This window comes from Panthera pardus, unplaced genomic scaffold (genome assembly GCF_024362965.1).
Source record: "Panthera pardus isolate Hobbes unplaced genomic scaffold, ASM2436296v1 HiC_scaffold_18, whole genome shotgun sequence".
NCBI classification, from domain to species: Eukaryota; Metazoa; Chordata; class Mammalia; order Carnivora; family Felidae; genus Panthera; species Panthera pardus.
Window position 1 is genome coordinate 33,680,831 of NW_026526743.1, and position 19,686 is coordinate 33,700,516.

Consider the following 19,686-nt stretch of genomic DNA (forward strand, 5'->3'; position numbering starts at 1 on the left):
AGACTTCTTCCAGTTGAGAAAGGGGGAGATCAGAAGCAGCTTCCTGGAGCGTGTGTCATCAGTGGCAGCTCCAGAATTTCTACGTGGAGAGGGGGTGAAGGTGGCAGCTTTTGGGGGGCAGCCTGAAGCTGCATCATCAGGGAGCACTTTACACAAGACTGAAGAGCAATCTGCTGCCTATATCAGAGAATGCGGTTATGGTGAAGATGGGGGGCTCGTTCTCCCACAGAGCCCCCCTTGCTTCTACTACTCAAGAAATGGCGTTTGAGCTCATGCTTCGGTAAATGAGGAGGATTTATTTGGACTCGAGGCAGCAGGGAGAGATGAACACCTGACAGGAGCAAAGGCCGGATGTGGAAAAGTTCGGGGCAAGTATGGGGAGCCTGGAGTCCTTAGGTTTTGGTGAGGCAGGTAGAAGGGAGGAGTGGGCAATGACCTGAGAAAGGTAAGTTGACCTTGGAATGCAAGACTAAGATGTTCGGGTTTCCTTCAGCAGATGGTGGGAACCGCTGAAGGTTTTGAGAATAACAAGAGAATAGCAAGAGAATAACAGGGCCAGTGCTATTTTGGGGGTTCTATCTCCGAAGCAGTGTGGAGAATGAAAAGAAGCAAGCAAGCCCACAGGAGGCTGGTTCCAGGCCCTTCCTAATGTTTAGGGGGGCAGAGCAAGAGCACAAATGGAGGTTCACACGCCACTGGCTAAAATATCTAAAAGTTATAAATCAAATTGGCAAATAAAATACATTCCATCCCCCTACCTTACAGAGAGCTTCATAGCCACCTGAAGGACCAGCTTCAAATGTTTAATTCTCAAATCCTCGCACTGGAAGGCACCTAGAGAGCTGCCCATGGCCCCAAGGCCCACCTCCCTTCTTTTCCCATCCCTAGCCTCTTCCCTCACTCCGAGAGGCCTCACGCCTACCAGTGGGCTCCCAGCCCACACATCCAAACTCTGTTTGCACCCCCAGCAAACAGCTACCTCCAGCCACCCTTCAGGCCTAGAGTGACACACACCAGCTGCCCAGCTGCCCTTGGGAGCCTGGGGCAGAGGTCTGAGCAAACCCTCGGAAGCAAGCCGGCTTGGGATGAGACAAGATTCCAGAATCCAGAGTGTTATGTGTATGGTCTAGAAGAGGTTGCGTACTTCGGTTGGGCACGTGCCCCTGACCTTTGGCCTTCTCACCCAGGGAGTCTGGAGAATATGCCAAAAAAGGCCCCAGTGGGACTTTCTAAAGCCCAAGACCCTGGCTAGAAGCCCCCTTCTGCCCATGGTAAGGGCTTTTAGGACCAAGGGAGACGGAATGAGGCCCCGAGCCAGGCCCTGTGAAGAAGGGAGCAGAAATGGCAGGCTGCATAGGACTTGGAGAGCAGATGGGTACAGCTGCCAATCTGAGCACTACAAGCACCACTGGAGCCTGAGCCCGGCTCCTTGACACCTTGGCACATACACAGATGGGTGGATGAGCCACCTGCATCCCTTCTGAGAAGCCACCTGTGTGACTGTACTGCCCTCCCTCTCCTCTGCCCTCCTTCTGCCCGCTCCCTCCAACCCCCAGCCCGCAGCGTCTGGCCGGGCCGTGTGCAGGGCGTCTGGCCCCAGGGACAGGTGGGGTGCACCCAAGTGCACACCTACACAGCTATAAATAGGGAGCCTCCAGCGGCTGCTGGCTCAGCTCCTCTTCCCCAGCTGTGATAGCACTGGAGCCTCTGGAACACCTGGACCATGGACCCCGGCGAATGCACCTGCATGTCAGGTGAGTAAGCATGCCCACTCTGGGGTCCTGGGACCTTGCACCAGCTTCCGACAGGGCACCCACAGGGCTCTGATGAATATTTCTCTCCCTCCAATTAGGAGCCGCCAGTGGGGTTTGTCTGGGACTGGTGACCTCTGGGACGGCTCCCACTCTGTGGCCTACCAGTCTGATTTGCTAGAATTGAGACCCTGGATCAGGGGGCACTTAGTGTCAGGCCCCCAGGGGCAGCCACCAGAGTTGAGGAAGTGCTGTGGCTCAGAATCTGGCAATCTGCTTTTGGTCCACTGCTGCCATTCACTCCTGACACTTAGTATTTCCAACACTCAGTTTCCTCATCCAAAAACCAGGGTCACTCATCCCCAGCTGCCCACCTCCCACTGTTGCGATGAAAGTGTTAAAATCATAAGGCATTTGCAGACGTCAGGGGAGTTATTAGAAGCATACGTGGGCTCCCGAGTCTCTGAAACTCCTTAATTTCACGTAAGCACGTAGCACAGGAGGAGAGAGGTCAGAGTTTGGAGACATCCTGGTCTTTTACCAAGAATCCTCACAAGCCTCTCTGGTCCTATACAGGACTATGTCTATACCCAAAACTTGCCAAAGAGACAGAAGCTTCCAGCACTTTGACACTCAAATGATAGGGGGGATGATTTTTTTTTTAAGTGTAAATGGTTTTTGTATGAAAACAAGCTATGGCTGCAGCTCTCTTTTGAGGTTATTTATGTCCCTGGTTCTTTCTCCTGGCCATTCAGGGTTGCCATCTTGCCTGATGCCTTGCAAAGGTGAGGAGGGTATACAAGGCTCCGACAGCCCCTGGGGGACCTGGGGCTTGGTGGACTTGGCCTAGTCTAGTGGTTCTCAACCCTGACTGTACATCAGACTGGGTTGCTTTTTAAAATATGATTCCCGGGGCCCCTGTGTGGCTCAATCAGCTAAGTGCCCAACTTTGGGTCAGGTCACGATCTCACGGTTCATGAGCTCAAGCCCCGCATCCAGGTTCTCTGCTGACAGCCCAGGGCCCGCCTCGGATCCTCTGTCCCCCTCTCTCTCTGCCCCTCCCCCTCTCAAAAATAAATAAACATTAAAAAAAATACGATTCCCTTTTCTCCACCCAGACTCACGAATCAGAATATCTCAAGGGTCGAACCCATGAATCTGCAATTTAGCAAGTGCCCCGGCTGAAGGGCTGGACACAGCCACCCCAGTTTCCATCCATGGTCTGTGACTGGGAACCACTAAGGGGCCCTGGCCACTTGTGTGATGCTCAACAGCATCTTCTATCCTCTTGCCCAGCCCCTCCCCAAGGACAGACCACTAACCTCGCCACCGGGACGATCTGCAGCACACCTTGTGTTCTCGTTCGATCTCAGTCCTTACGCTTGTGGCTCTGTCTTCTCTTCTAGGAGGAATTTGCATCTGTGGAGACAATTGCAAATGCACAACTTGCAACTGTAAAACGTGTCGAAAAAGTGAGTTATGCTGACCGGGGGCACTGCTGGCCAGAAGCTAGGAAAGTCTGTTCCCTCCTTTCTCAACCCTCCAGCCAGCCATGGTGGTATTAAGCAGGTTCTGGAGGCCTTTGACCCATGCGGGAGTGATCTGAAATGAAAGCTGAGCAGAGACCTGGGGCAAAGCTCCTAAAGCTTGCAGCCCACCTGGGGATGGGGGCCTCCATGGGGGTGCGTAGGAAGAGGGCTGCGGGGAGGTCCTGTTGTGGCCAGTGGTGAACGGGGTGGAGCACTGGCCTGGAGTCATGAGCTCTGAGTTTTAGTCTTGATCTGCCACTGACCAATGACCTTGAGCAAACCCCTTCCCCTCTCTGGGCATGTGGCATATTCTTGATGACTCCTGAGGACCCCTCTGGCTCTAACATCCCACAGCTTCCTGCCCCAGGTAGGAAGGTCTTCTGCTAATGTGGATAGAAGCCTGCGGCATGCTCTGCTTTCTCTAAGTGGTGGGAGAGGAAGTGGGAAGACGGGGGCGTGGCCCCCAAACTCACCTGTCTGTCCTGTGACCTTTTCAGGCTGCTGTCCTTGCTGCCCCCCGGGCTGTGCCAAGTGTGCCCGGGGCTGCATCTGCAAAGGGGGCTCAGACAAGTGCAGCTGCTGCCCCTGAAATGCATCCGTTGTGCTGGAGGCAAGGTCTGGGAAGCATCTGTACAGAGCATTAGTCGAGAAGTTAGAATTCTTGTACCATAGGTTATGCTTTTTATATATTTGCTCAGATGTGGTGTTGGTGACATTCATGTAAAGTGCTTGCAGCAATAAAGTTTCCGCTCATGGTTGTCTGACGGCTCAGAGCACTGTTTTACCCTGACCCAGCAGGACGGAGAAGGACTGACTCTGTTGCAGACATGGCCCGCATCCCTTCTGCAGATGGCAGCTAATTACCCCAACCTGCAACTCTGCCTCAGGGGGCTCTCTCCTGCTGCACGAGCTTGCTAGATGCCTGCACAGAGCAGGCCAGGAGTACTGGGAAATCATCGCCCCTGGGGACAGCCCTTAGCTAATGACAAAGAGGAGTTGGTGGACGAATACCCACAGCACCTTTATCCTCCCAGTGGGACAAATCTGTGACAGGTTCTAGACCATGCTCCAGAAGTCCCCAGCAGCAGAGTGCTCCAGTGGCCCACGGTGGTGACCTGCTCCTTGACATACGCCATATTGCCTTCCTTCCTTCCCCGCCTCACTTCTCCATTTTCCTACCAGTGCTTCCTGGGATCCCCCACCCAACAAAACTTGTGCGACAAAACTTCGGCTTTGGAACTAACTCAATCTTAGGCAGGCTCTCCGGCACAATATTGGCCCAGAATGCCTCACTGTGTGCATAGTGATATTTAAGGAACTTTAGCACTGAATCGTCCATGAACTCCTAGGGTAGGATGTCTGTGCAGATCTAAAGAAAACCCCCAAGGCCAAGGTACTGAGGGAGTTAGCTCCCTGGTTTGGTTATTTGGGCTCACTTTGGGAGTGGGTGACAGGGTCAACATAGGCCAGGAGAAACTGATGCTGTTCCCTGAAGTTCTTGTATTTCACGGAAGTCAATGTGAAGAGAATCTGAGGTCTTTGCTATTCCCCCCCAGATTGCTGACACAGACATCAGAGCTTTCGCTGCCCTGGCCCAAGTCCAACTAAGCTTAATGATTCTAAGTGCTGCCATTATGTCATTATGCAGCACTTACAATGCGTCGGCCACTGTGCTGAGCATTTTACACACACGTTCTCATTTAATCCCTTCAATAGCCCTGCAAGAGGGTGGGTTGTATGGAGGAATCCTGGATTTAAAAAAAAAATTACTTATTTTTAAATAAATCTACATACACAAGGTACAAAATACAAAAGATACAAAGGGTATAAGTCTCCTTCCACCTTTGCCTCCCAGTCCCTCCTCCTCAAGACAGTGACTGTAACCACTTACTTGTATTCCAGGGATATTCCCTGTCTGTACAAGCACATGTGACACACTGCATCACACACACACACACACACACACACACACACACACACACACACGGCAGTGTACTACATAGCTGGGGAAACATGGTGTTTCCCCTTATATAGTAAATTCTCTGCCAAGTCCTTTTTTCCACTTGAGAACAGTAAGTAGAAGGAAAAATAAGATTAAACCACAAAAAAAACATTGTGACAAAACAAGAATCAATGGCTGAAGCACAATGGGAGACCAAGAAGGAACTCCACATATGTCTCTTTCATGGCAGAGCTGTCCCTGAGCCTAGCACCTGCCAGAGACCGTGCAGAGCAGGGGCCATAAACAGCTATAGGAAACACTGGTAACAATGAGCCTCCCTCTCCCTAAAAATGCACACACTAAAACCCTCACTCAATTTTACATATGAGCTTAGAGAATTCACAGGCCCCCTGAGTCATCTCTGGATCCCTGAGGAGATCTTGGTTAAGAATCCAAGGCACGTGCATGGTATCTATTACTTAAAAGAATAAAGTGGTCTAATAACAGATTAAAATACCGAGCACTTACTTCTTGCCGGGCACTGGGCCCAACATCTCCCCTGCACTGTTTCCATTTAATTGTCACAACATGACCTCGTGAGGTCAATACCGTTATCAACTCCATTTTCCCCAGATGAGGAAACAAAGGCTCACGAGGTTAAGTGACTTGCCCAAGGCTATACAGCTAGTTTATAGAATGGAGATTTGAATCCAGATATACAGACTCCAAAGCCAGGCAACTGAGAGCAAGTGGAGGTAGACAAACAACTTTGTAGATGGACAGTGTTGAAGGCTGAAGTCACTGGAGGCTGGCACCGGGGAAGGGGAGGCTCAGTCCACTCTCATCCACACCAGCACCCTCAGCAGAGTGGGGCGGGGTGTGGGGGGACTCAAGCCCTGAGGGGGGTGTTCATTCATGCCGCCAAGGGCCCGAAACCAGGGCCCATTACAGGCTGGAAGCAGCCGTCAACTCCACCAGCCTATGTCACGGTGGTCATCAGAGACCATCAGGCTTTTGGGGTTTTTTTCTTGCATTTCTAATTGCCTTTTCCCTCTTGCTATTCATTGACCAATCTAATATGCATTGCCTTCTTTCCTGATATTCTGCAGTACTATCATTCTGGGATGTCTTTTCATTGTTCTCCTAGGTTAGATTTATTGTTTCTTGGATCCCCCATCATCCTCTTGGGCTCCTTTCTATTTTGCTGGAGTATATCCTCAAGCAATTTTTTACCAAAAGGATGAATTAAGAAGAGGTGTTTCCTCCCTAAACGTCAGGAAACACCTTTATTTTTCTCTCATGCCTGACTGGTAGTCTGGCTGGATATCCAATCTGAAGTTCGATATCATTTTTTTTTTAGCACTTTAGAAAGCATTGTTCCACTGTCTTCTCACATTTGGTGTTGCTGCTATGAAAACTAACATGGCCTACCCTTTATTTTTCATCGGAAGCTTTTGAGAAATTTCTCAGCCTTTTTGCAATCCTTTTATTAATCTTTTGAGAATTTGGTCAATCACATTTTAATATATAAGAACTTCTTCTCTGAACACTTATCACAATATCTTGTTTGTTTGTTCAAATGAAGTCATTTCCTGAATCTCTCTGGTGCACTAAATGCTTTTTTAATTTTTGTCATCAAGTCTCCTCTTTCTGGAACTATTTCTGCTTCTTTGAGCTACAAGCAGGCTCTGCGGGTGTCAGTGAGGCTTGCTGACTGGCAGGCTTGGTTTTAGCATGCCCAGGTGGGGACCTAGTAGGCAGGTGTGGCCCACCCCTCAGTGTCAAAACCAAAAGGGCCCTCCTCTGACCCTTTTCTGCGAGCCCTGGCCCCTCCAAGACTGGTTACTCCATTTCTTCTGAGACATCTCGCAGCCTCAGCCTGGGGGGAACTGGCGATGTTGTGAAGGAGGCCAATATGACAATCACGAGGCTCTTCTACAGTTCCGTCTTCTATCACTCCCCATCCTGGTTTCTGTGACCACTTCCTCTTCCGTTCTCTCATCCTGACTCCCCCAACCAAACCAAAACAAAATAAGACAGAACCCCCAAAGTCTCTACTTTTTTGATCTGAGCTGTGGCTTCTTCTCTTCCCATTTACCCATCAGTGTGATTCGACCCATTCCAGTATTCCAGAAAAATGTTGTAACCTCTCATCCATTGATGTGCTGTCCAAGCCATCCTCCCCCACACCAATTCTCACTTCTTTTATTAAGCTTTTCCTCCTTTGTCTTTCTTGAGTTTCTTTCAGTAGATTCTCAGGAGGAAGAACAGGTAAATGCATGTGCTCAGTCTACCATCTTGAGCCAAAATTCCAGGCTAGGCTTTTTAGCGGTATTAATTTTTTATCTTTACAACAACCCTGCAGGATAGGGATTCTTATCTCCAATATACAGGTGAGAAAACTGAGACTCAAAGAAGTTAAGGATCTCTTCCCAAACTCAGCCAGGACTAGCTGAGAGAGACGCTTGAAGACCACAGAGTAAGTAAGATAAGCGGGGTGGGGGTGGGGGGGATATGCCGAAGGGAAAAGTGAGCAGACTAGTTACAGGTGGCCATGAGCAGTAAAACTTGAGCAACGTGAGGAAACACCAAGGGAACAGATTTTACATCAAGATAAAGAAGAGTTTTGTCAAGGAAGAGCTGCTGAGAGCAGGAAGGTACTGTGTCAGGAGGCTGGCACATTCCACATTGTGTGCTTGTACTACCGAAGGGACAACGGAGACCCCTGAGAGACTGTGACAGAGTCTGCACCTGCTCAGGACATTCTCCAACTTCGATGGAAACCAGAGGAAGTCTCGGTGGGGAAGCAATGAAATGCAGGTCACAGGATGGGGAAGGAAGTTCCTCCCGTGGACTGCAGGGGGCGCTCGAGGTCCAGAGGCAGGTGCGGAGGAGTGCGCCCTGAGCCCTGGGCACTGTGCAAGAGTTGAAGTCCTAATTCCCGCCTCAGTCTGGCTGGGTTTGAGGCCCAAGAGATCCCAGAAAGGGCTTAGAACCCTAGACACGGCTGCAAAGAGGATAAATGAGGCAAAACTTTCCAAGGGCCCATTAAAAGGCAATGTGTAAGCCACCCAGATTCCCAGGACAATGTACGTCTAAGAACCATGAAATCCTCATTTGTCCCAGTAACTTCATTTCTGGAAACCTGTCTAAAGAATTTGCCACAAATTCAAGGGAAAATAAAAAAGCATCATTCAGGGGCGCCTGGGTGGCTCAGTTGGTTAAGCCTCCAATTTCAATTCAGGTCATGATCTCACAGTTCAAGAGTTTGAGCCCTAAATCAGGCTTGCTGCTGTGAGCACAGGGTCTCTCTCTCTCTCTCTCTCTCTCTCTCTCTCTCTCTCTCTCTCTCTTTCTCTCTCTCAAAAATAAATAAATATTTTTTTAAAAAAGCATCACTCGGGGCGCCTGGGTGGCTCAGTCGGTTAAGCGCCGACTTCAGCTCGGGTCACGATCTTGCAGTCTGTGAGTTCGAGCCCCGCATCGGGCTCTGGGCTGATGGCTCAGAGCCTGGAGCCTGCTTCCGGTTCTGTGTCTCCCTCTCTCTCTCTGCCCCTCCCCGTTCATGCTCTGTCTCTCTCTGTCTCAAAAATAAATAAAAACGTTAAAAAAAATTTTTTTTTAAATAAAAAAGCATCACTCACACAAGAAGGTTCATTGTAGTACTATCCACAATTGTGAAAAACTGGAAATGGCCTCAAGTGTACGAAATCATTCAAGTAAGCAACGGCCCTCACACATAACAACAGATATGATACAGCCAATAAAAGTGCAAAAACACAGGAAATAATTATGGTAAAATCTTAAGTAAATATTAGGCTCCAAATGAGTTACACAGTAATTTTTTTTCTTTCAAAAAGAAGCCACACAGGGGCACCTGGGTGGCTAAGTCAGTTTAGGCATTCAATTCTCTTTTTTAAAATTTTTTTTTATGTTTATTCATTTTTGACAGACAGAGACAGAGCACAAGCAGGGGTGGGGCAGAGAGAAAGGGGGCCACAGAATTGGAAGCAGGCTCCAGGCTCTGAGCTGTCAGCACACAGCCCAACGTGGGGCTTGAACTCACGAACTGTGAGATCATGACCTGAGCCGAAGTCGGATGCTCAACCGACTGAGCCACCCAGGAGCCCCAAGGCATTCAATTCTTGATTTTGGCTTAGGTCATGATCTCACAGTTGGTGGAATCCAGCCCCACATCCGGCTCTGGGCTGGCAGCAATGGAGCCTGCTTGGGATTCTCTCTCTGCCTCCCTTTTTCTTTGCACCACTCCCCCACCCCCTCACTGGCTCGTGCTCTCTCTCTCTCTCAAAAGAAATCAACATTAAAAAAAATAATAAATAATAAATAAAATAAAAAAGAAGCCACACAATATACGAAATATGGAAATGAAATATGCTACAATGTTAGCAGTGGTTGTGTTCAAATACAGATAAAAGATAATTTTTCCTTTTCCTTCTTTCTATTTCTCTGAATTTTTCTAAATTTACTGAAGTAGCATTTTTTTTAAATAAACAAATACTGTTTGAAAAGGGGAAAAAAATGTATCCTTTGAGCCAGCAATTCTAGTTTAAGGAATGTTGTATACTCAGGAAAAAAGTCATGAATCTACACACACAAAAGCTACCAAGATGTTTATCACATCACGGGTTATGATAGTGAAGATCTGGAAATGAGAAAAGTGTGTCAAAGGAGGGGACCGCTTAAGGAAATTGTGGAATAAACCTACTAAAATAAAATGGTAGAAATGAAACTAATTTCATGGACAGATGTTCGTAATCTACCGAGAAGCAAGGAAAAAAAGTAATTTATAAATCAGTGTATATTGCAGGCTTCTATTTTTATATTTGAAAGGACTGTATATGTATTTTTTTTTTATTTTTTCAAAATATCTACACTAAACAAAGAAGGAGGAAGCGGGAGGGGGGAGCCAGACCCAGATGTTTTTTAATCTGAGGTACAGATGGCCTGAATTGTACGATTTATTTTTAGAAGCAAGGAAAAGGCAGAGTACTTGAAACAGTGGTGGAAAATTTGGGCCATGTGACTCCAGTTCAATATGCATTCACTAAATGGAGGCTTCCCTCCCTCTCCACGTCCAGCCTCACCCTCAGCCTCCCCGTGGCAAGTGCTCTCACTTACTTTCTCGTATTTCAGTCCCCAGATACCTTAGTCAAGGAGGCAGGGCTAGGCATGGCTCTCCACATTTGACAGAGGACGAATCAGAGGTCCAAAGACGCCAGCTGGTGATGAGGCCGGGGTTGGAAAGCGGGTGTTCTGATTCCCCTGGCTCCCTTCCCTGTATGTCTGAGTTCCTACAAATCACCCTGGAGTTGTTATAGGATAAACAGCAGGGTGTCTCTACCTCAGCACTAGCGACATGTGAGATTGTTTGGGGAGCCTGTCCGTGCGTTGCAGGAGGCTTAGGAGCATCCCTGGCCTCTACCCCATTAGACCCCAGTAGCATCACAACCCACCCCACCGCCACCACCACCGACACGTTGTGACAACTAAAATGTTTTCAGACATTGCCAAATGTCTCCTGGGGGCAAAACTGCCCAACAGGAGAGAAATACTGAAGGAAGGTGAGATGTGGCACAGAACTTGAACGCTGGATCAAGCTGCTCTGGGGCTGTTTCTGGAAAAAGGCGATGCTGCCTGTCCCCAGACGTGGCAGCAGGTGGTGGTGGAGGGGGTCTAATAAGGAAGGGAGAGAGAGAGGAGGGGAGATTGGTTTATGGAGAAAGGCAGGGGCCCCAACTTGCTATGCTCTCTCCTGACAGCACTTAGCTTACTAAGTGTAGATTTCTTATTAAATGCTTCCTTGCCCAGACAGTGGGTTCTCAGAAAAGACGGGTGTTGTCATTGTCCTGCTCTCCTTTGTACCTGCCATTCCTAGCACAATGTCTGGATTAAGGCAGTGCTCAATAAATGTTTGTGACATGGAAGGAGAGAATTCACCATCGCAAAACTCATTTCACAAAGCAGGATGGTGGGGGCCACAGAGCAACTTCATTAGTACATATAGAATCTAACCTGACTCTTCATGACCTGGCCTTCAAGGGGTCTCATAAAAAGGGGTGACCCCAAGGTCAGTTCTCACGCTGATTCATTCACTCAGCCTTCAGAGACATTTCAGGTGTGCAGGGAGCTTGCTAAGCACAGAAGGGAGGAGAGGAATGAAACTCCTCTGTCAGCCTCTGCCTTTAGGGACCTCTGAGTCTGTCAGGGAGACTGTAGGACTACCCACTCTCCTCTCCTACAGGGGAGAAAATATCTAGGCAAAACCCCATAGAAGTTCCCAGAAGGGTGGTTATGTCTGGCTGCAGGCAGGACTGAAGACTTCCCGAAGGAGGCAGCATTGAAGCAGGGCCTCGAAGGATATGTAGGATTTTAAGCAGGAAAAAATTGTGGGCAGGACATTTCAAGAAGGGGTAACAGTATGCACAGAAGCATGAAAGCAGGAAAGCTTAGGGGGATATTTTGGGAATAGCGTGGATTACATTTAGTTGCCAGTGTAGGTGAGGGCCAGACTCTGCATGGAAAAGTAGGCCAAGGGGAACTGGAGTCCATCATTTACTAGTTCCAGCTCCCAGAAGATTGCTGAACACAGAAGTGTTCATTGAGCACTGTTTGTTGAGCGCCTATGACATGTTAAGCAATCTGCATGAAGAATCTCACTGAACGTTCACTATAACCCAAGCGGTAAGGAGCATGATTAACCCCAATGAATCGCTGAGGGAAACAGGAGATTCAGAATCAGGTCTGTCTGACACCAAAGCCAGTCACTCTGAAGGACTTCAGTCTTCACTCACTGCATGTAGGAAGAAGATTCTGGCAGTAATGTCAGGGTGGTGTGGGTTTTGTGAGCAGTGCAGGACCCCTGTCGCCCTGCTGTGGTTGCCCAGCAGACCCCCAGAGTGTCTCCTGCAGTTTGGGAGGGCTTTCTCCTGCCCCAGCTATAACGGACCCTTCCCTCGTCATAACCCATCTTCCGCCCCGAGCCACAGAGCTTCTGCCCCCAACACACACAAGAACTTCCACAATCGGTGGCCCTTGAACTCCAACCCACCAATGCCCAGCTCAGCTCAGCTTGAGCCCTGACTCCCTCAGGGTTTAATGCCTCCTTCCCTAGGGCCCTCACTGGGAGGGGACGGCAGACCACCTCTGTTCCTATTCTACTGAGGAGCCCCTTGGGGAAAACTCTTAGAGGTAGGAGTAAACCCCAGGAATCAGGGTATTGGCACAGTTGCTGGGGTCAACCTGGCCACCTTCTGAAACCTGGAAGCTTGGAGGCTGCCTTTCCCTGCCTCCGCCTCCCAACCCACCCGTGTGATCAGAGAGAACAGAATCTCCTCGTGGCCTTTAGAACCCACACAAAAGCAGCCAATGCCTGGCTAGGAAGGGCGCAGGAGGGCAGGGGAGACAGAACCAGCAGCCAAGTTGGACGTGAGCACTCAGGGGACCAGCCTGGTATAGGGCAACATTTCCCTGACTTCTGTCCTTCGAGAGCCACCTACACGATTTTGGGCATAACCACCTATCACCTGGTCTATTATTACACTTAAATTTATGTTAAAAGGACATCTTGTGTCACTACTAAGGAGGAGAGACTGAATCACTTGCCATAAACAGAAGGTAACCATGGAGACAGAGGGTTATTACATTTCTAGGTAAGTTGTTCTATGGCCTGCTGAGGCTCCTTCCCCCACCCCTCCCCTGACTCCTTACCCTCTCTGTGACCAGGGCCCCTTCTGTTTCAGCTGCCCCTGTGGATAAAACTGCTCGCTTAACATTCCTTCTACTAATAAAGCCAGATCTCCCCAAGAAACGACTTTATTTGCAGATAAGCGTATTTGCAAACTCTCTCAGTATACCACCGTCTCCCCAGGCTCCCAAACTCCTGGTCAATTGTTCAGTCCCAGGATAGTCAATTAGGAGACCCTTTGAGGGCAATGCAAGAGTCTAATGCTTGCCAGGATCCATTTCAGCCAGGGGTGGGAGTGGCTGGACTCCTCGCCTTTTTCTGAGATCAAATGGGGATTTTCTGCCCATTAGTGGATCACCCTGCCTGATCTCCACCCCTCAGCCTACCTGTTCGCGCCTCCTGGCCCCAATCTAATTGGAAAGAAAACCGTCTTCGTGCACTCCCTTCTCCCAGGAAGCCCTGGGGTTGGGTGTGGGGGCCCAACAGGAGGACGAATGGCTGTGATTTAGCTGGTTCTGGCTGACACCTGGAATCCTGTGTCTGATGGAGGCAGCAGCAACTCAGGGAGCACAGAGCTGAGGCGGACAATGGAGCTGGGTGTCCTGAAGGAGACATAGGGATCCCAGGCTCCCTGCAGCATCCTCACCCGACCTCCCCAGGCTCACACTCACTCTTAAATGGGAAGAGCCAGCAAGGTTAGGGCCCTGCCCAGAAAGTCTTCCAAGTGTCATCCAATTTAAGCCTCAGACAAACCTATGAGGTAGGAATTACTATTATCCCCATTTAGGAATCATAAATGGGAGCCCTTGAGCAACCCAAGGCACAGAAATATTAAGTAACATGTTAATAACTTACCACATTGCTAGTAGATGGCAGGGGCAGACTGTGAACCCAGCCAGCTTAACTTGAGAGCCATTCATTCATTTATTCATTCAGTAAATGTGTCTTGAATGTCTCCCATATACAGGACACTGTTCTAGGCACTTCGGACCTGTCAGTGAACAAAAGCAATGATCCCTTATAGGCTTGTGTTGCTTACATTCTAGCAGAGGTGACCGACTGTGCATAAACTTCACAAGCAAGTCAACTATTTTTGTTTGTCAGACGGTGTGAAATGCTGTGAAAAAAGAAAAGATAGAGCAAGGTATGGGGGATCAGGAGTCCTGGCGGTTTGGGGTATGTGTTGCAATTTTAAGTAGGGTGATCACGGTGGGCTTCCTGGAGACAGTAAGATTTGAGCAAAGACTTAGAAGCAAAGAAAGAAAAGAGGGAGCCCTGTGGATACCCCGGGGGGAGGCGCAGCACGGGCAGGAGCACAGACAAATCATTTTGGGCTGTGAGAATTAATGAGAGGACAGAGGGGAATAAAGGTGGGCATGAGGGGGACTCGCTGGAGGGACACACGTATCCAAAATGTTCTTTGGAGCTCAGAGAAGCTGAGAACTGAGGGATGAGGGCCAGCCATGTGAAGAATCGGGGCTAGGTAATGTGTTTCAGAAGGATGTTGTGGTTTTCAGACCCTTCCATATCTTGGCAACCCTTGATGTGCTGGGTACACGAGTCAGTACATACGTGCATATACACATACACGTGTACAGATACAGAACACAACCACATATACGTGGATCTGCCTTTTTTAAAAATCTTTTTAAGTTGGTCTATTTTGAGAGAGCGGGCAAGCAGGGGAGGGCCACAGAGAGAGGGAGAGAGAGAATCCCAAGATGACAGTGAGGAGCCCGCCATGAGATCATGACCTGAGCCGAAACCAAGAGTCAGAGGCTTAACCAACTGAGCCACCCAGGCGCCTGGTGGATCTTGATATGATATATATATTATGTATATAATAAGCACTTATGTTCACATATTTATTATAAGAATTGGCTCACACAATTATGGAAGCTGAGAAGTCCCACAATCTGTCCTCTGAAAACTGGAAAACCAGGAAAGTTGTGGTATAATTCGGCCTCAGTCTGGAAGCCTGAGACCCAGGAACACCAATGTCTGAGGGCGGGAGAAGATGGATGTCTCAGCTCAGGCAAAGAGCAAATTTGCCCTCTCGTCCTATTGGTGCCCGGAACAGATCCAATGATGCCCACCCACTCTGGTGAGGGCGATCTTCTTTATTCAGTCTACCAATTCAAATGCTAATCTCTTCGGGAAACATTCTCACAGACACACTCAGAAATAATGTTTTACAGCTCTCCGGGCATCCCTTAGCCCGGCCGAGTTCACACACAAAATCACCATCCCAGGGAGGTGGGGGGGGGGGGGGTAGACTGCTCTCCCACATCTGAAACCTCAATCCCAAGGACGTCTGAGAGGCCTGAGGGGAAAGGGCGGGGGCAGCTCTGGCTGAATGTGTTGGCATGGATAATTCGCTGGCACTGAAAGTCCTAGATATTGAAGCCTTGAGGACTATAGGCAATTCCAGCCGCAGGGGCCAGAGTACCCTTAGGCAACATGAAAACAAACAAGCAGGAAATAAACCGTAATGCTAGGGTTGGTGAGGCTCAGTGACCTCATGAAATTGCATGAAGCCCATGTTGAGAACCAACCTGGACTTCATATAATACCTTGAGGTTTCACATGATAGCGTCTCCTGGGACTCTTGGTTCTCCTCTTCTGGTTTTCTCCTGTTCCACCGTTACTGAAGCTTCCACTCACAGACCAACACATGCGAGACCTGCAAAGCCAGGGAAACCAGCTAGCTCAACTCCTCAGATGAGGCCATGTGGAGGCCTCTGGGGCAGCTCATATCTTGGTGGGGGGTGGGTTTCCAACCGACATTTGAAAATGCTTGTCCAGCTCTGATTTAGAACAGAGGCTCACTCTGCTCGGGGCGACATTTGGAGCAGTGCTCAGTCTCTGAGTCTCAGTCTCCCCCACTCAGCAAAACCAGTCTGAAGGCTCACCAGACTTGCCTTCCTTGGGGGGCAGCCAAGGGATCACCTCTAAAGGGGGAGGGATGCAGGTGCTAAGGGGGTGTCTCCTTAAAAGAAGTAGAGGGGCTCAGTAGGTTGGGCATCCAGCTTCGGCTCAGGTCATGATCTCAAGGTTCGTGGGTTCGAGCCCCACGTTGGGCTCTGTGCTGACAGCTCGGAGCCTGGAGTCTGCTTTGGATTCTCTCTCTCTCTCTCTCTCTCTCTCTCTTTCTGCTCCTCCCCCATTCATGCTCTGTCTTTCAAAAATAAATAAACATTAAAAAAAATTTTTTTAAAGAAGTGGAAGCTAGGGTGGGAGAAGTGATAAGAGCTCTTTGGAGGGCTTGCAGAGGAACCTCCACTCTTGGGCAGGCCACAGGTGCTCCCCTCCAGCCTCCACCTTTCAAACACTTAACTGCAGTGATCCTGAGATAACTTTTGTTCCTTCCTCCTTCCTTCCTTCTTCTCTTTTCTTTTTTTTCTTTCTTTCCTTCCTTCCTTTCTATTATTCTCTCTTTTTTAAACTCCGTCTCTAGATAAGCCTTGTCCCTATGAAACCTGATGCAACTTTGCGAAAGGTGTTTGCACCACAAGCAGGTAGAGTGAGGCCTCTCCATGGGGGTCACCATGTGACTGACTGTCTGAAATGCCACCATGAGCATCGTTTTTTCTCCTTCTATAGCCTTTGACCAGTTGTCTAGTGCTTTCCTTTGCTCCTCTGTGTCCTGGGGATTGAGTGTCTTCATTTGCTGAGCAAGGACGGTGAGGCTCACAGGAAGGATGTGAACTGTTCTGGGTCTGGCTTGTGGTGGCTGCGGGCCACATCACTACAATCTCTGTCTCCTGTGGTTGGTCACACTGTCTCCTCATCTGTCTATTCTCCGTGTGTCTTATAAGAACACTTGTTATTGGATTTAGGGCCCAATCCAGGATGATCACATCTCAAGATCCTTAATTCAATGACATCTACAGAGCCCCTTTTTCCAAATAAGGTAACACTCACAGGTTCTGGGATTTGACATGGATATCTTTTGGGGACCACTTTTTCAGCCTGCCACCGGCACAAGGGACTCCACAGAAGGAAGAGATAAAAGGAAAGCTGCTTCCCTGTGAAGCTGGGAGGCAGCCACCTAGTGCCACCCCCTCTTCCCCCCACCCCTCCCATCAGTCACCCCAGCGCTGTCCTTTAGGCTTCCCAGAGCCAGCCCCTCCCAAAACCAATTAGCAAGGCCCTTCCACTGGTGTTAGGATTATTTTCCTATTTGATAAGAGATGAGGGAATGGGGTCCCAGCGCAGCAGGGTGCTCAGCACCCCATTTTGACTAACCTGGCACCCCAGAATCCTAGAATAAGAAGAGAGGCAGGGAAGGGCCGGGAAACATGCCATGCCGCCGTTTGAGGAGAGAAGTGCGCACTCTCTGTCCTGGCCGGCTGCAGCGGCGGACCCGTCCCCAGCGGTGCACACGGCGGCACGCACACGGACGAACGGGAAGTGTCCCCCCCCCCCCCCCCCACCCCGTGCACGCGGCGGGAAGCGGCCCCGGCCGGGAGTTCAGGAGCGCCGCGCGCACCCGGTAGTGCACGCACGCGGCTGCTGGGTGGGGTGGGGTGGGGGGAGCGCCCGGCCGGGCACAGGGCGGGGGAGGGGGGACGGCTGCCGCAATGCGCGCCTCCGCCTAAGCCTGTGTGCCCAGATGGAGAGAGGGGGCGCCGTGTGCGAGCCGGCTGTGCATGCGCGCCCCCGCCTGGGGCTATAAAAGCCTCGCCACCTGCTGCCACTAGTGCGTCCAGTTGCCGGGAGAAGCCAGTTCACCTCCTCCAGCGGCAGCTCCTCTGGACATGGACCCCGAGACCTGCCCTTGCCCTACTGGTGAGCCCCCGCCCCCATCCTGCGCTCAGCCCGCCCCTGACTTGCAAGGAAACGGATGCCCGACGCCTGGGCTCAAGGACGGGACCCTCCATGTTTGCCATTTTTAACGTCGTTGAAGAGTAGACATGGCTATATCCCACAGGGCACTGAGATTTGGCACCCCACCTCCTCCTTTATGCCTGGCCGCACCCCACTTTTAGCACCTTAACCCTTCCTGCGGCGTCCGCCCTTCTAGGTGGTTCCTGTACCTGCAACGGCTCCTGCAAGTGTGAGGGATGCAAATGCACCTCCTGCAAGAAGAGTGAGTATGGGGACCCCTCCCCCCGCCCCTGCCCCCTGCTCCCTGAAGTCAGCATCTCCCTAGGCAAGATGGAGAGACCCCTAGATCCCCTGTGACATTGCTTTTGACTCTTACTGGGACAGAACCACCTGGGGAGGCCTTAACATACGGTTGCTCGGGCCCTGCCCCCAGTGACTGGTTCAGCATGCCTGTGGCAAGATGTTTTTCTATATTCCCAGATTCTGATGGACAGCTATGATGGAGACCTTCTACCCTGGTCCAAACCCTCACCTCAAAACCTCAAGTACCTGGAGAAGGGAGTGGTGAAGCTGGGGGCTAGCTCTGGAGTTTGGGTCCCTTGGCCCCTCTCAGGCCTTTGAGGATCTCCTCAGTTTGACCTCCCCCAAGTCTCCCTGGAAGCAGTGTAATATGCTTGGGGAGGAGGAGGTGGGAGTGTGTAAGACTAGCCATAGAGCCTTCCACTGTCTCCTGGAGCCCCTACCATCTCTGTTCCTCCAAGTTCATCCTTCAAGTCCCTTTTCAAGGCCATTGTTTACCCTGCGATGTTTTCCCCTAAAGGTCCAGCACTAACCCCCACCCCATCCGTGGGACTCCCCTGCACCCACACAAGGGGCTGTGGGCTATCTACTGGGTACTCCTCCCCAGTGGTAGCCCAGCATGCAACTGACATGCCATAGGTGCTGAGTCAAACTGCAGTGTGAGACTAGGAAGGGGGCAGCGCCTAGGCCCCTAGCACCCCTCCCTTCCCCTTTCCCTTTTGGTGGAGACAGATGCAGGGAGAGGCCATCACACTGGGCATTCCCCATTTGATCTGCAGGCTGCTGCTCCTGCTGCCCGGCGGAGTGTGAGAAATGCGCCAAGGACTGTGTGTGCAAAGGTGAAGAGGGCACCGAGGCTGAGGCCGAGAAGTGTAGCTGCTGCCAGTGAGGACCCGCACCCCGTGTGAACCAAGTGGGAGAGCTGGGTGGTCCAGGGCCACCTCTTCTGTGGTGAGGCTTGGCTGTGTGTCCCCTTCCTCTGCCAGCTGCTGGCAAGTGACAATAAACCCTATGAATGGCATAAGCCAAGGACTGGTCTCTTCTTAAAGGGGAAGGAGGTGTGGGGAAGGGGGAGCCTAATGGGAGGGAACTGCCCGATTGAAAATTGAAATCCTGAGACATGGACACTGTTCTCTTGGGGCTGGGATGGAGCTCTGGGGGCGGAATACATTCTCCCCCACCTTCAGGTGGCACTCAAGCCTCCTGCTAAGTCAAGCTCAGTTCTGGGGACGGAGGGGAGACTAGACCCATATGTTTGTCTCTTACTTCCCCCTCTCAACCTCCCTTTGTTCATCTGTATAATGGGGTTGGTGGGGGAGATAGTTAAAACCAGGCCCCAGTCCCAAAGCCCTGTGATTTCTGGAATTTTCTAGTTGCTCCTGCAAAGCTGCCCATTGTCGGAGCCATCAGAGGAGAGAGTCCAGGAGGCCCAGGGGCCTGTCTTGGCAAACGGTCAGCTGCGTTTCCAAGGTCACCACCCTGAATAGCCTGTCTCCCCAAAACAGATTGTTCAGCTCCTTTCAAATCACTTCATCTGGCCGTTTGTCTCCAGCCCCTTTTTCTCCAAAGGCAAGTAGGGTAATAAGAGCTTTTATCCATTGTGGTTATGATCCAGTCCTTGGTGAAAGA

At 50.4% G+C, this 19,686-nt stretch overlaps 2 protein-coding genes and 1 long non-coding RNA gene across 3 annotated transcripts in view; 2 read left to right on the top strand and 1 right to left on the bottom strand.

The window, feature by feature from the left end:
- The window catches only part of BBS2 (Bardet-Biedl syndrome 2), a 71,512-nt gene extending 67,642 nt beyond the window's left edge, over positions 1-3,870 (bottom strand). Inside the window, exons 1-2 of the mRNA XM_019455895.2 lie at positions 3,754-3,870; positions 3,074-3,170 (exon numbers count right to left, since the gene is read on the bottom strand). The gene's annotated coding sequence lies outside the window, so the exon portion shown is untranslated. The remainder of the gene's footprint in view (positions 1-3,073; positions 3,171-3,753) is intronic.
- LOC109270890 (metallothionein-4) lies at positions 1,631-4,039 on the top strand. The gene is made up of 3 exons (XM_019455896.2): positions 1,631-1,754; positions 3,158-3,223; positions 3,778-4,039. The coding sequence occupies exons 1-3, from the start codon at positions 1,724-1,726 to the stop codon at positions 3,867-3,869; spliced, it is 189 nt and encodes a 62-aa protein (XP_019311441.1). The 5' UTR covers positions 1,631-1,723; the 3' UTR covers positions 3,870-4,039.
- Positions 4,040-17,669: 13,630 nt separating this feature from the next.
- Positions 17,670-18,950, top strand: LOC128778042 (uncharacterized). The gene is made up of 4 exons (XR_008423374.1): positions 17,670-17,718; positions 17,954-18,019; positions 18,238-18,302; positions 18,837-18,950. It is a non-coding gene; the product is annotated as an uncharacterized LOC128778042 (long non-coding RNA).
- Positions 18,951-19,686: the final 736 nt, after the last annotated feature.